The sequence below is a fragment of the Lipophrys pholis genome (genome assembly GCF_963383615.2).
Source record: "Lipophrys pholis genome assembly, chromosome: 1".
Lineage (NCBI taxonomy): Eukaryota > Metazoa > Chordata > Actinopteri > Blenniiformes > Blenniidae > Lipophrys > Lipophrys pholis.
This window is the reverse complement of record NC_137635.1, coordinates 35,130,076-35,146,990: the sequence shown is the minus strand read 5'-3', so window position 1 is coordinate 35,146,990 and position 16,915 is coordinate 35,130,076. Positions and strand designations below refer to the sequence as shown.

Sequence of the window (16,915 nt, the reverse complement as noted above, 5' to 3'; positions counted from 1 at the left end):
AGTGGCTTCCGGATTTTGAAGATTGGTTTGACTCAGTGATTAAAAGCAGGTGCGGTGTGATGACAGTAATGGAGAAAAGATTGAGAGGGTTATCTGATTATTTTCCAAGCTAATGGTAATTTTTATTCATCTCTCGTCAGTTTGCGGTCCTCTGAAAAAACAAAGTGGCTGCTTAGGTGTAAAAGACACAAGGCAAAAAAAACACACTGATGTCCACGGAGATGCGAGGATTGACCAAACATTGTAAAGCAATCAGCACAGTGTTTATGACCTTAACCTTTAAAAACCTTTTAAACTTAGCGGGGCGTTGAATGTTGCCTACACCGAGTGTGCGTGTGTGTGTGTGTGTGAATGACCAAAATTGGAGACCTGGTGGACTGCTGTTCATTTCACCCCATCTGAGCTTCATAATTTTATACCTTTAATCTCATGAGCACTTCAAGGTGGTTATAAATTGCTAATTCAGTTGTATAATTTATGACCTGTTTCACGATATTCATATACTTTCTGGCTAAGCTGTCATGCCATGCTGTCATTGCAATTCCTGACTTCATCTCTGCTTTTTCTTCTTCCATCTCTCTCTCTCTCTGTCTTTCTCGCACTCTTCTTCTTATACCGTCGCTTTTTGCCACTTTACTTTGGCTTTCTTTCAAATCCATTGCCACTAGCCTGATGCGGGTTCAACCAAACCAAACTCAGCCAAATCGCGCCCATCCACCCTCTCCACCAATGGCGAGGCCAACTCGGCCAAACGCCCCTCCCCCACCGCAGCTTCAGCCAATAAAAAAAGCCCTGTTCCCAAGGCGACCACACCCACTGCGGCCAAGCGGCCACCAACAACAACTGGCTCCAACAAGGCTGCCAAGGTGAGTAAAAGACTGGAAGAATTGTTCTTGGCAAAGAGGGTGAATAATGTGTTCTTGAGTGAAGACCCGGACTCACTCTGCACGCTTGTTAGTGTTTCTGGAAACCTTATTCATCAAAGTTCATAGTCGACATTTCACCGACTCGCTGTAAGTATTCGTGCCTCAACATTTTAAACAATTGCGCTTCAGGGGCTGACCTATTTATCCGGATAGACTGAGACTGTTGAGTTTTCCTCTACATTCTGGATGAATGAAAAAGTATTCATTTGCTTTCGGAGCTGTTACCGTCAGCTTTGTTTTCATATATACCATCACTGATTTAGACTTTGATTGACTGTCCAGCCTGGTGTGTATTGTCATCCTATATGCCCTCAGACATCTGTCCCAAATGTCTATTTTTACTCCTCCACCTGAAAGCAGGAAGCAGCCAGAGGCATTGTGCTCTTAGATCAGGCTTTACAGTATGCACTCAAAAATACCTCAAAATGAATTCTTGATATTTTTAACTTAAATGTGAGCTGATTAGATTTTGATAGCTGAAGGTCGAAGACAAGGTCAATGTGAGCTGATATTTGCAACTACATGCTAATGTATTAGTTCTGATAAACATGAAAGATGATATTAATTTGTTGATCTTATACATAGAACCATTATTTTATTACCACAACATATATTCTCTGTCTTTTCCTGCATGCTCTTCCTTAAATCTATCCTGATTGTCTTTGGTTTCTTTTGTAGCTTAAGTCACCGTTGCTTTATTGTCTAGTTTATAACAGTCAGGAAAAATGTTGCCATTTTATGAAATGTTTTTAAGAAAAGCAGTGTGAGGAAACACACTGATATGCCGCTCTTCCAGTTAATAGTCAAAGTCATATGAGAAAAAGCTGTTTTATTCTTTCTCCTTTTATTTTCATTTCTAGACTCCAGAAAACGGTTCAGCTGAGAAACGTCCACCTGCGCCAAAGGCCACTCCTGCCCCGCGTCCGACTGCAAACAAGAATGGCTCCTCTGCGACTGCTGCAAACAAAACCCCAGGTGCTTTATCTCCATTGTGTCTGCCTACCCCCTGCGGTTGATTGTGTGATATGAACAGTGCCGTCTCAGATTCAATAGCTTTGCTTCGGCTGGCTCACGGTGCTGCCAGCACAATGTGACCTCTGCAACAGGACCTGAGCGCGCCACAGCAGCTGAATCTGTGACTCACGTTGCCGACTGGCACCACTCTAGCCAACAGGCTAACTGAATTGTTAGCGTATGTTGCACTTTATCAGACCCAAGAGTCTGGTATTTTTATGTCCACATCACAGACAGTATCTCACCTCTCTAGGCAAACGGGCGATGAGTCAGTCGAAGATGTGTTATTCAAACTGCCTTTGTGCTTTTTATGCACTTTTGTGTGGCTCGCTCGCAGAATGTGATTCATTCATCCAGCTCGCAGTGATGAGTGTTGGGTGTTATGTACGACAAGGTTCATACTTCATGTTAGTTGCATGAGTGAACTCCATTATTTGACTGTCTTTTTGGTCCGATGGAGTAGTTCTGTTTGAGTTCATAATACTTCTGCCACATAATGTTAGTGTTACATATCGCTGCTTCATTGACACAGAATTGATCTGCTGTCACAGGTGATTTGCTCAGACTTTAGAGGAAGACTGTAAAGCCATCAGATGTCCTTGAATATCAGTAATAGTATGACGCAATGTGAGCCGTTGACTGCACAGGTTTGATGAAGACGAAACACAGGCCATTGCAAGACTAATAAGTGCCCTGTGTTTTGGGTTGGGTTTTTTTTACATCTTTTTTTTTAGCAGCAGAGAAGTTTATTCACAATGTCCAGTGCTTCTCCGTTTTCAACAACTTGTATTTGAAGAATTAGATCTCAGGCTCACCCCTCACCCAGAATGTCTGCATTATAATCTCATAAATGTTATATAGCTCTCTTCTCTCAGTGTGTTTCATTCAATTTGAATTCAGTTTTATTTATGTCGCACCAAATACAACACAATCACTTTAATCACTACTCGACCTTCTTCGCTCTCTACTTAGCTCTAGCTTGTTCTCCACAGACTTGTGAGAACGTCACATTTAACAAACGAATAAGCGGTTTTCTAGCTTTTGGTCGGTTCTTGTTACGTCACATATTATTATAATGCATTGATCGTTTTCAATGTGTTTGTTGGAGATACTCTGATCTCATAAGAAAGAATTCAGTTTTACATCTGTGCAGCTCGGGAGACTTCTAGGTTAAATGATTCCATTATTGCATCCTAATACCTTGTAATGCATCAAAGTGTCATTGAATCAACCCACTTATAGACAACATATTATCAAATAGTTTAATATACTGTGATTTATTACAGCACAACTAGTTATTTTGTAATTGTAAAGAAATGAACAAATGAAAAAGCCACATTTTTAGATGAGTTGTTAAGACAAGCTCCCATTGCCATTGATTTAATGCTGAGATCTAATGGTTGTTTTCTGTCTGTCTACCTGCAGCTAACAAGAATGACAAGGCTGACAACAAGACAGGAGAGGCCAAAAAGCCGAAGACGACAGGTCAAAAAACTGAAATACTTACGCACACCTTACGGAGAATGGCCAACCGCTTCTAACATGTATTATTCATATGTAGCTCGTCCTCGTCCCGCCTCCACCGCCACCCCGGCCACCCCGGCCGCCCCGGCCAGCTCCACCAACGGCGACGGCAGTCACCGCCGCCGGGTGATCACCAAACCCCCTGTGCCCAAGCAGACTCCGCTGGAGAAGAAGCCAGCGGTGCCCCGGGCTCCCCGAACCCCCCGGCCCATCAACGCGCCCACACCCGACCTGAAGAACGTGCGCTCCAAGATCGGGTCCATCGACAACATCAAGTACCAGCCTGGCGGGGGAAAGGTATGACGAAGCCAACAGCCCGAGAGAGGTGTATGAATAATTCAGCGAGGTGGTGTACCTGTCAAGACTCCTGAAATACTCCTGAATGATTTTCTTGTATCAGCAAAGGATTTTGCTCTGGGTGGTTTGAATTAAAATATCCACTCTGTGCTGTACATCATCCTTACATGGTTTACTCGGAGGGTGTCAGGATACACAGTAAGTCAACCAGTCAAGAAGTGAAGAGTTTCTTAGGTCCTTATAATAGTGTTAAATGGTATCTTCATCTGTGAGTGAACGCTTAAACCAACAGAAGACCCCTGCATGTTGCCGAGTTCACTCTGAATACATTGAAGACGGTGCCGTCAGGATCTTAAACCCGTTTCTGTGTGATGTAAAGCAGCACACCGTGGTGGAGGGTCCCAGACTCACAGAGGGAGAGCACTGAGAGGGGCACAAAGGGAAAACCTCCCTGCTGACAGTTACATTCAAAGAAGCATCTGTAATGAGCTTGTGCTGTTTCACATCCAGAACTGTCTATGACTCACCTCACCTCTGCATTGCAGACACTGATAGTTCTGGAGATCCTAGCGTCTTAATGGAAGGGGTTGTGTTGAATGTTCATGTTCACATCTGCCTGGGACTGTATTTCGGAAACTTATCGACTCTCAAACCTTTTATTCCGTCTGTTTCATTCTCTAATGCGATCTGGCAGATTTTGTTTCTCACACTTTTGTCTATCACTGTTATGGAGCGCTCCGATCTGTCACACACAGAAATACACTTGTAAGATGGTGACAGTTGCTCCTGTGAATGCATGCTATTGCTCTTCCACTGTGACAAAGTTGCCCAGCATGTCATAGATTGGTGTTGCACAGACACATGGCTGCGTCGTCGTCTCCGTCAGTGTTTGTGACACATGCATCATCTGCTCTCTCTCTCTCTCTCCCCTGCTGTGTGATATCATGTGTCTTGTCTTCTGTCCATCTCTGTTGTGTCATCTGCCACCAGTGTTGCGCAAGTTACGGAAAATTTCAAATTGATTACAGTTACTAATTATTCAATCAAGAAGGGATGGTCATTTACTACTTTGCTCCTTTAATTAGGTTTGTTTGTTGCTGCAACACATTAGATGAGCTGTCAGCACAACGTTAGTTTTGAGGGGGTTCGGCACTCTGAAACTGAAACAGATTTATGAACTAATGACAATGATGAAAAAGAAAAGATAAAGTACAAACTTGCACGCGCATCCTGTAACAGTAAGCTAAGATTTATCTCTGGCTGCTAATGCATCGTAGTAAGTGTTGTTGCAGCATTTCACGTTTGTTCAGGGTTAATGGGGCTCAACAGAGCAGACATAACTTAAGATAATGGTCATACACGTGCTAATATTTGACTTTTTAAAGCAGGACAGAGAGAGACAGCATAGTATGGTTACGTTTCATGTAAATGGCTGACGGTGTCAGTGATAGCGCTTGTAAAGCAGTGCTTTGTTGCTGTTGCCACGGTCCTGTGTGTGCTTCTCCACTGAAATATAAAGCATAATCAGGGAAAACAACCAAAGCAACTAAAACAAAAGTAAACATTTGCCCAAGGTGTAGATTTAAAAATGGGAAAGAAGATGGATGGATGGATTTTAATATTTCTTTCATATCCATCACTTTTCATTAACCTTTTTCTATCCGGTTAGCCCGTAGGGCTGCAGGCTGACCTGAAAATATGTTTCCTAACAGGTACATATGCGCAGAATTTATTATCCCTGTTTGTGATTAAACCAGGGAAACAGAATGCATGCATCTTTTTAGCAGCGCCCTGTTTCATATTCACCGTGACTCCTCGCTTTCTCAACCTGTGGCGTTTCGACACAGTCACACGGCCAATTATAGACAGACCAGACGAGGGGCGAGACTGTCATTTTCTCTTTAAATGGTTCTATGAAATTGGCCTATCATGACATTTCTCCCTGTCGACAGGGAGAAATTTGAAGTATCCGGTTGTCTGCATCAAACTGTAATTATTGGACAGTGTTGGCTCTTTCGTGCAGCGGCTCTGTAGTCTGCAGCAGCAGGTCCGCCGCTGCTCTTGTGTGTTCCTACGCTTTATTAAACACATTCGTCCAGCAGTGAAGCCACTTTACACAAACACGTCACTGCCCTGCATCATAATAAATGGCACCGACTCATTCGGTCTCCTGTGATATTAATATTGTTTTGTCTGTCAAGTATGATATTTTCTATTCAGCAGGACAACCTTTCCGTCCCTCAGTGTTCAGTAATAATACTGATTCACTGTTTGGTGAAACTTGAGTCCTGTAATGTGACATTTACACTGCTGTTTTCTGATTGTATAGTTAATCTCATACTATTATTGAGCTGACATCTGATTGGCTCCTGTTACTAACATGTGACAAATGTTAATCTGGGTGTACTAATCCACTGTAAGTCATTATCGTGTTTATGAAAGTTTTCCATCTGCTCCAGCTTCCTCCCATTTCAGTGGTTCCATCCATCCGATGCAGTTTGATCCTCTGCTCAATTGGCACGAGTAGATATCACATCTAATTGGATCCGACACTATCGGTTATTCAGAGTTATTCCTATACTTAAACATTTAACCGATTTATTTATTTATTTTGCCTCTTTGAATTTGTATGGAGTTTTTGTTTGGTTTGTTCTTGTTGTTTTTATTTTGCTATCATATCCAATTTATATGATTGGTGCAGTTATTCCTCCTTTTGGTCAGTCCAATGTCCCCAGCCCTCCATTTCCTCCTCCACCCTGTTGTGCTGTGGCGTGTGGTTTGTTGGAGGTTCTATTGACCAGGGGACTAATTGTCTCCCCAGGTCTCTTCCACCCAGAACAACAAGACATCAGACCCCTCCACCCCTGCTGCCAAGGCCAGAGTGAGTCCCTGCCATCGACACCCTTGCACCTCTACACAACCCGAACATCTTGCCTTCTCTGCTGTGCAGTCGCTGCATACGCCACACTCCCTTGACAACACACCTACAGGCTATTAAGTTTTTAACTTAATTTATTATGAACTCACTCTGATCTAACGTTTCTCCATCTTCTAATGTTTATGTGCTCGTAAAGCATACTACAATGAATGCACCAATAAATGCTAATGAAACTAGAACATTGTAAAATACATTTCAAGGAAAAATCTTTTTGGGGAGTACAGTCTTGCCAGTGAAAGTTTAGAGCAGGGGTGTCAAACACATTTTAGTTGAGGGGGGTCACATACAGCCAAATTTGATCTTGAGTGGGCCATGTCGGTAAAATAGTGCCTTTAGATTTCAACTTTGAATATTTTTTTTTTTGTAGGACAGAGTATAGTTTATGAAAATGTCTATATTTTCACAAAAACCAAACAATTAGTAACAAAGATGATGACAATGTCCAAATAAAGCCAACGTTAATGATACTTCTTGGTGCTAAATACGGTCAATAAAACCATCTCCTATACCTGTTGCATTATGCATGTTTTATTGATAATGCTGATTAAAACAGGACTTAAAGATGAAATGCAACATTTCGCTGTAAATAAAAAACAAACCTGGAAGAAAAAAAAATTGAACCACATGTGGCCTCTTACTTCTTCGGTGACTTCCTATAATATTCATTATTAGATTATATTTTATATTGATTTCATAATTTCTAGCACACGGTAAACTTCCCAGCAAGTGTCACTAGACATAATTAACAGATTTTTACGTTATTCCATTTTCAGTAATACTTCATGATCACATATCCCAAGTTTTCTATAACTCTTTGCAAAGCCAACCAAAGTACATCTTTTTCTTCTAATTTTACAAGTGCCACAGTTCATGCCTCTCTGTTCATACACACCCTCCAAATGACACCTCACTCTGTTCAGTGTTCCTTGAACTCCTTGGACAGCGCTGAATTGATTTAAGTATAACCTTTCTCCTCCTGTGTTCTCCTGAGCTTGCTTGCAATTGCCTTTGCTTTGAGTGCAGCCGAAGAGAAAGGGCTCTCTCCGGGGAGGTTGGCAGTAGTCTGCGTGCTTCTGCGTGCAGCATGACGTCACAACCGGCGTCGAAAGTTGACGAAATGTGTTTTTCCTCCATAGCCTGTCATCTTTTTTCTTTTTTTGTTTCCACTTGGATCATCTCATTATAACTCAAACGGTCTGTTCACACTGAAGACACAAACACTAAACATGTTACCTGCTCTGCTGTGTTTGTTTGGAATTTTTATTACTGCGCCCTATTCAGCACGATGTTAGACTGAGTGAGTGTGGAGGGGATGCACATACAGAAGGATTTGACTGGAAACTTTCAGTCTGGTTGTACTGTGTTTGAAAAGAAAGAAAGAAAGAAAGAAAGAAAAACACCTGTCACCTGTTGTAGCCATGTTTCATTTGCTTGTCTTTTTTCAGCGCCCTGCATCCTCTTTAGCTCCATCCACTACGGATATTAAAGGGACATGATGAAGCAGAAATCTTGTAGCTACTAGTGCGGTGCAGCTTGAAATCCATTAGGATGTTTACGATGTGCTCTCAGCGAAACCAAACAGAGGAAAACGCTTTTTACCTGCTGCTGCTCTTTCTGAGTGTGTGTACATGTGTGCGCGCGCTCACACATCAAGTGTGTGTGTGTGTGCTAACTGCTCAGTGAGTCATCCTTTGCTGGTGCCACCTGCGTCATCATGCCATTTTCATCCTGGAAAAAGAGGCTAAGACAGACACCGAGAGAATGGAGGAAGGCGTCTTACGTCTGCTGCAGGCTTTTTTTCCTTTTTCTTTTTCTTTTCTCGCTGAAAGGCAATGAAACTGATCTCACAACAACATGAGGAGAGCTAACATCATCTAAAAGGGAGGAAGGGGTTGACCCAGTCATTATGGGAGGAAAGTGAAATCATCTTCAAGATACATCAGTATTTCCAACACTGTGTAATAAATGATTAACTTGTCAGCTGCCCACCTGTGGCACTCTCACCAAAGTTACACATCAGTTGACATGAAATGAAATATTATATTCCTCTGTGTTCACGATATTTGTCCACAAGAAATCCTCTCTGTATTATCCTCACTGTATTATTTCCTCCTCAAAAAACATACGAGCAGTTTTTTTTCTTCTTGTTTTCAGATCTATTACAATTTGAGGATAAAGTCAAGCTGCATTATTTTTTAAGAGGCTGCACACTGTGATTATGGCTGTCTTTGAACAAAGATTAGCAAGCTATCGTAGCGTATATCTGCACACAGACTCTACGATCTGTCAACAACCAATAGAAATGCAGCAAACAAGGATGTGTCACTGAAATTGACACATTCACTCCACCAAAGCAATAGTTTCAGATTGACAAGTAGGTAAAATGCGGGTACATAAAGGCACCAGAGGTACATGCATATGGATAATGTTGTGATTCTTGCATATTGAAGTACGTCGTAATAAACTCAAAAACCAAGGCTGTTTTAGAAGAAACACTCCAAATTTGCAAAACTTCATGATGTTTTTCATCATGACCTGAACGTTTTGCAGTTTAAATAGGAATTGTGTTTTTCATGCCCGTATGGATTTTAATGTACTTTCATGTACTGCTCTAAAGGGATTCAAAAAAGAAACATTAAGGTCTTTGTCTGACCTGTGCCTGTGTTGTTTCAGTCTCAAAAAAAAGGTTTATTGTATGTATGACGCAAGGATGAGAAAGTGCTTCCTCTCACCGTTTGTTTGATTTCCCTTCTGTGTAGTAATAATAATGACACTGGAACAAGAGTTGTTGAAACAAGCACAATATCTTTGGTGGACTTCATGTCATTTTGAATCTCATCTCCATCTTTCCTGTGCTAAAGGTCTCCTCATTCATTTATATACATTAACAGTCTGTTGGTATTAGTCCTTCTTATAGTGATTTGCAGCATTTTAAAAAAACAACAACTAGATTGTACAAAAAAAGATTTAATTGCAGCCTTGAATCAATATCTCTCGACAGAATCTTTTCAAGTGTGCTCACGTCTGAAAACATTAGGCCGCTGAAACTAAAAACTTTTTTCAAAATAACAAACATCAATATTTCATAATCCTGTGAGGGACAATCATAGATGGATCAACCGTACTACCAATATGCCCCGAGCAATGTAAGAAACATCATTTCAAGTTAGTTTTCTTAGTTTGAGTCGTACAAAATGTTTTGTTGCATGTTTGATGTGAATTTCGATCCTCCTGAGTGAAAAGAAATGAAGCTGTTCTGAGAGCATAAATAGAATCATAAAAGATGGCAAGCTAAATGTTAAATTGAAATGTCACTACTGCATTGTGTTATTATCATATTATTATTCGGCCACTGAGTGTTGCAACCAATAGACTGCAACTATAAAAGAATCACAAGTGATTAAACTTATCTAAATGTAGATACATTCTGAAGTCTGAGTTACTTTCATGTGACAATATGAAATCCAGCAGGTCTGGCAGCACCCAGGATTCACACCTGGTCAGCCCTTTGACAAAAATGAGCCATCAGACAAACGACATATGAAAGTGAAAGAAAAAGGAAAGAATAAAATAAAAAAATTGGAATCCAAACTCACATCAAAACTAACCCAGAACATCCATGAATTCTCCTGAAGTGATTACTTGCAGTTGCTTCCCTGCTTAATGTTGACACAAAATCACTGACTGTCCCGTGGAAGTTTGTTGCATGTCACCAGTCTCATCCTCCCGTCTTTGTGCTTGTTGTATTTGATGCTGATGCTGTTTATGGAAGCACTCTGTTGTTATTCAGACAGTAGTCTCGTCTTTTCGGTACTTCAGTGCTAATTTATTTGCCAGATAAATTGATCCCACCTTCACTTCGACCTGCAATTGTTTTGTCTCCAAAGCATTTTTGTGCGGTCCCACGTGTTCACCGTAATTCCAAGATGCAGACAAATCAATTGATTGAATAACAGATTCTCTTCCATACTTACAGTGCGAGGCTACTCTGTTTCATTTCAACTAAAAGCTGCCTGCTGATCTGCTCCTTTTCTGCTGCTCTTGTCTGTCTGCCTCTTTCTTTCTCTCTTTCTTTCTTTCTTTCTTTCTCTCTTTCTTTCTTTCTGTCTTTCTTTCTTTCTCTCTTTCATTCTTTCTTTCATTCTTTCTTTCTTTCCTTTCCTTCCCCTCTCTGTCTCTCTCGCTTGTCTGTGTGTCTGCCTGATTGTCTTTAGGTTCAGATAGTGCACAAAAAGCTGGACTTCAGCCACATCACCTCTCGCTGTGGCTCCAAGGACAATATCAAACATGTCCCTGGAGGTGGCAATGTAAGTACTGCTGGAGCCGGGAGCAGAATCTTGGCAGGGTGGATGTTTACAACAATCTATTCTAATTCAATTGGACGTCCTTTTACCACACGTACAAGCCACAACAAGACCTGATATGTGAAAGGAGATAGGAGAGGAAATTGTGGTCATAATAGCCATATGCTTTTGTCATATGGGCTATGACTATCTGAACTTTAACAGACTGAGCCTAAGCAAACAAATTTCATTTGAGCCTTCATCACTGCAAATGGAATTCAGCCATAGCAACGAAGGCTTCTCCTTCAACATTCAGATGAAAGCTGATCGTTTCCAAAGAAACAAGGAATGAATTGATGACGATTAGCACATCAGTAGGTCCCATCACAGGTCCATATGCCCACCCTTCCAGATGTTGTTCCTGTTTGCTCTAAACACCTGCTGCACTATCATGTTCCTTCTCTGAGCTGCTCGCACCACCACCACCACCTATTTGCTGTTCCACGTCGATGTAACAATCACAAAAGGTGGACTGGGAAAAGCTCAGGCACGAGTTAATGCTTGGATTCACAATATCAGCAACTGTCCGTTTTTAATCCTCAGGAGGTCTATAACATTTAATACACAATCAGAAGCATTTTACAGCCTTCTGCTGACTTTATCATTGTTTCCACTCAAACTGAAACGACTGTATACAGTATCTCCTAAAAAATTTAATTTCATGGCATGCTTTTGCTTTCTTTGACACCTACATATTAACTCCAACAGCACAGACAGGATCAATACATGATAATAAAATAATAAACTATAACATAAAAAAGCTGAATAAAACCCAATACGTTTGTTCGTTTTAGTGATAGTCTGGATCCATCTAAGTCTTTTTTTCCCCTGTGGAAGCACCAGCAACCGCTGTGTCTCCACAGTATGAAATACCACAATGAATATTTAAACAGGATGCTAATATTTGTGTTTTACTTTGGGTTTTTTTTGTACTTTCATCAAAAGTAAGTTATTCATTATTTAACCTGTCAAGCAGCCTCTAATGAGAAAAGGCTCTGGGTCAATCAGAGCAGTCAGAACTAATGATGGGTTGTGCCACTGATGAGAATTCAAACTGCAGTAACGGTCACGACCAGCTCGGTGTCGATCCCCTCGTCTTTCATCAAATATGTAAATCTGACTAATCGTAACGAATGCAGTCAGGCGGCCCGCCGGCTTTTAAGACCCTTCAGAGCCATCTGCCAGCGCATGATTCAGGATCTGACAATGGTCTGATCACTGCCTGCTCTCACCCTCTAATTATAGCTTGTCCTAATTTATCTGTATAAATGGTGTTTTGTTGATGACCCCATCAAAAAAGGGAATGACAATAAAATTGGTCAGAATATGGAAACTAATATAGTTTTGAATGAGGCAAATTATTTGTGGTGTATATGATAATCCATTGTGTGATTTGCATTGACTGCTCTGCATGGGGTGTCTTTGCAGCCCAACAAGCGACATCATTACCTTTACCCTTCCACAGGTGCAGATCCTGAATAAGAAGGTTGACCTGAGCAAAGTTACGTCCAAATGTGGCTCCAAGGACAACATCAAACACAAACCAGGTCCAACTGTTAACCTCATCTTTGTCTTCACTTTAAACATTTATTCCGTGCTCTCTTACTAAGTTCCTTGTCTTGCCCAGGTGGTGGTGATGTGAAGATTGAGTCCCATAAACTAAACATCAAGGCTAAGTCTAAGATCGGTTCCATGGACAATGTTGGACAAGGCAACGGGCAGACCAACGGTCACAAGGTCAATCTACAACACGTTATATATAACCAGCTAACAAAGGCGACATTGTGCAAAATATAGTGAAAAATCCAACACGCAAAATCCTCCAGCTGCAGCATTTTGTGTCCTTTCGCATGTAGAGGGTTAGTTTTGACTTGAAGGCCACTGCGTTAACACACTGCTGACTCACTGTGCTGTTAATGACAAACACCACTAGATGGCGTTGTGGCATGAAAGGCTCTGTCCCTGTGTCTGTGTGTGCGTCTCTGCTCTCTGTGTTCATTTGGATACAGGAGGAGAAAACAGAGGAGAAGACAGCTTCACCCCCGAGTGGCGCTCCGACAACAGACCCCGCGGGTGTTGCTAAGGCAACAGCACCGGGAGGTGTTGCCAAGGAGAACGGTGTGAAGGAGCCCACAACCAATCCTTTCGGAGGAGACGGACTGAGAGAGCCGCTCAGCATAGACAAACGCATCACTGAGACAAGTGAGTGTAAACACAAACAGACACATACACAGGAAACCTACCAAGGAAACTTGATAAACAAAGTCAAATCGAGGCGTTTCATGTTAAATGAGCAGATTTCATGTAATGCACATAAAATGCTGTGAGCCCAACAAACAATTAGTAGAATTGAAGTTTCTATTTATCTGTGCATGATTTTCTGTTTGTTTATTATTTCCTCAACTTACCAAATATCTGACCCAGGATTACAGTTGTGCCAAATATATGTTTGACTTATTTCTTACTTTGGAGCTTCATAACTTCACATAGAACCATATCAGAGTTGAATTTCATTTAAAAAAATGTAATAATTGTAAATTTTAAATTTCTTAGCAACTATGGACATTTCTGAAAGAAAACCATGATGATGTTATCTGTTGTACAATATGTATAATAATGATTTCAACTTATATTAAAGGATACTTCTGTTTTCTTAATACTTTACACCACTTATTTGTTTTACTATCCACTTTCATCCATCCTGGCTTTTTCAACAAGTGGAAAAATCCATAACTTAACCGATATGCAGCTACAACTTCATTCCACGAGTTTAGTGAAAAGTCTGTACTTGTCCCTGTGAGTGAGCGTACATTTACTAGGTGAAAATAGCACAATTACTCTTCAAAATGAAATTATGAGCCTCACAGAGTGAAGATCAACCATTCTTAACGGAAAGGTTCATCTCTGGCGCTGCAGCTGTGTTCAGAGGAACAACAGCCTTCTGCCATTTGTCTGTTTGCCAAGCTCGGCCTAATTTATGGATGGCTACATGTTAATGCAATAAAAATGTAAGGGAGGGAGCGAGAGAGATCATCCGCTCTCGCTCCCATCTATTGCAATCACAACTTCCTGCCTTCCTGCTCTGACCCAACATTTCGTGATTGGCATGAGAAGGGCCTGACCTCCATTAGTTGTCGATACATCGATGGCTTTTATCCTCAATTCTCGGATTTAGCTGCCAAATTTAGCCTCCCAAACTCCCACAGGTTTCGCTACTTCCAGATTAGGCATTTTGTTCAGAAACAAGACCCTCAATTCCCCAACCAACCAGCAAACTCTCGTCTAGACTTCTTTCCATCTCTCAAGACAGACTATAGGAAACTAATTTCTATCATATACGATAAGATATCCACAGTGAATCCGACTGGGCTGGACACCCTTCGAGCTGTGTGGAGCCACAGATCGGGACTGATCTTTCTGATGATCAATGGAATTCTGCCATGGCTCTGGTACACACATCATCTATATGTGCAAGGCACTGCTTACTCCAGTGTAAAATCCTGAACAGGAGCCACTGCACCAATGCAAAACTGGCAAAAATTGACCCTGATAGAGCCGACTCCTGTAACAGATGCAAACAATCACCAGCAGACCACATACATATGCTCTGGTCATGCCCCAACCTGTCTGTGTTCTGTTATGTGAGCAATATTTAACACACTTGGAAACGTCTTGGGTCGCACTGTCGATCCCGACCCCCTCACGGCCCTTCTCAGAGTCCCACGAAGCAGTGACATGCCTAACGCATCGAAAGAGGTCTTCGCCTTCACGACCCTACTTGCCAGAAGGCTCATCCTCCTTAAATGGATTCAAGCGCTCCCTCCTACACATAATAGATGGCTACTAGAAATCTTAAATTGCATCAAGCTTGAGAGGATCAGATTCTCCCTTCGGGGTTCCTTGAAAATCTTTTACAAAATGTGGCAACCTTTTATCGACTACATCTACCCACTCAGAATTTATATAGGAACTGACAATGACCATAATGAGCAGAAGATATCTGGCTCGGGAAGTTAAACTTTTTAACCCTGCCTTCAGATGTATTTCTTTCCTTTTTCCCTCTGCAGACTGAGTCCTAGTGACTTGCGGATATTTGGTGGGATGCGCATGGAGCTTGCTGACCTGCCAATCAAATGACCAACCAACCAACCACGGCGCAGTCACTTCCCTCTGACCCCGCCCTCCATCTTGCCCACTGCAGCACCGAACTGACCGATTGCCTCTCAGTGTTTCTCTGGGGTCCGCCTGCCAGCTTCCTGCAACCAACCCTGACCTTTTGACCTGTTGATGCCCATGGGTTGACCTTTGGCCCCGCCTACCACAGAGAGGAGCACTTGCTGTTCTGTTTGTGTTTCTCTGTGTGGGTTTCCACCAGCGTCTCGACTGATAAAATTCTACTCGTGAGCACTTGATTTAGATGACCCCCCCCCAACCCTGAACCCCAAACCTAACAACCCGATGCAATAAACCCTCAGTTAGTGCTGTATCATGAGTATACTGAGCAGAGCCACTTTTTTTTTTTTTTTCTCCATAGATTCTTCAACCTGTGAGTCTTATTACTGTTAAACCATTTGCCTGATATCACAGTTGCAAGGCTTTGCTCTGGTCCCTCTTGCAGGTCTTCACATATAAAAATCATGATCTCCTAACCTTGTTAGCAGACCTGCGTTGACGCTACCACATCCAGTCCCAGAGCATCAGATGTCTGCATTTCAGCACATTGTCTCAATATTGCATCACACATTATTTCACTTCTCAGTATTAGTCAAGGTTTCCCTACAGTAATGTTTCCCATAATACTGATATGATGATCAGAGTTAGTACTGATGGGCACAGAGAACACACAGTTAATGTTGATTGTCTATGAATGGAGACATCCGGATCTGAATATAAATTTTAGAGCTCAGTGAAGACTTTTCTCTCATATCGGACACTTTCTTAGTGAAGGATGGTAACTAAAGCTGTTCAGGCTTTAAATAGGCTTTAGACACTTCAATAACATCATTGAAGGAAGAGATAAGTGCATGATAATCATTCAGGCTGGAGCAATAGGGATAGAAAAACTGTTGCTTCTCAGGGTGGCCTTAGCTCAAAAACACATTTTATCCCAGAGTTAAGCATTTTAGGAATGACTTTCTTTGCCCTTAAAGAAATCAATACAAATCCTTGGTGTTTAGCCCGAATATAATGAAAATCAAATCTTCAGCTGCTATACCTTTTAGTCACAGAAGATGAACAACTAATGCACAGTAAACCGTTTGTAGCACCTATAGCAGACAGTGTCAAAGAGAATGTCACAGGCAAAAATTCTGACACACCAGCATATTGAATGGCTACATTTGGGGATAAATTCAGTAGACATCTGTAGAAGGGCCGTGATGCATGGTTGATGCTAAAAAATAGATAAATAAATAAAGGGATTGAAACTACACTCACCAAAAAGGCCAATCCAGAACAAGCAGCATCGACACTAGACATAAAGGTTATGATGACTGGTATTAGCATGCATTCTGCATACTCTGATGTACATCAGCTAATAATGCACAAGTTTGAGAGCTGTCCGACTTTTGAAATGTTAAGTATGTTCGTGGTCTGCAGAGGAAACTCAAACCTGGGTTGAGATCCGTTCTGCAAAATAGTCGTAGCACAAGTCCTCATGTTACTTTGGCTCTTTAGACATTACAAGCATTGCTTTGGGTTGATGACCGTTTTGAAAAATAAAACACAACAAGCACCTTAATTAACAACTATTTCAATGTACAACTTTATCTGTAAAAAAAAACCTGTCACATTTCACCCTTTATATGACCTAAACTAAGACTTCACACACGCAACTATTATTACATTTTTTAACATTCATCTTTCAAATCTAC

General features: G+C 41.4%; 1 protein-coding gene across 1 annotated transcript in view; it reads left to right on the top strand.

The window, feature by feature from the left end:
* The window catches only part of map4l (microtubule associated protein 4 like), a 78,304-nt gene extending 61,811 nt beyond the window's left edge, over positions 1 to 16,493 (top strand). The window contains exons 7-16 of the mRNA XM_080465330.1: positions 669 to 866; positions 1,787 to 1,901; positions 3,366 to 3,425; positions 3,502 to 3,761; positions 6,583 to 6,642; positions 10,914 to 11,006; positions 12,508 to 12,589; positions 12,670 to 12,779; positions 13,052 to 13,244; positions 15,110 to 16,493. Coding sequence (XP_080321456.1) covers positions 669 to 866; positions 1,787 to 1,901; positions 3,366 to 3,425; positions 3,502 to 3,761; positions 6,583 to 6,642; positions 10,914 to 11,006; positions 12,508 to 12,589; positions 12,670 to 12,779; positions 13,052 to 13,244; positions 15,110 to 15,114 — 1,176 coding nt within the window. The 3' untranslated portion in view covers positions 15,115 to 16,493. The remainder of the gene's footprint in view (positions 1 to 668; positions 867 to 1,786; positions 1,902 to 3,365; positions 3,426 to 3,501; positions 3,762 to 6,582; positions 6,643 to 10,913; positions 11,007 to 12,507; positions 12,590 to 12,669; positions 12,780 to 13,051; positions 13,245 to 15,109) is intronic.
* Positions 16,494 to 16,915: the final 422 nt, after the last annotated feature.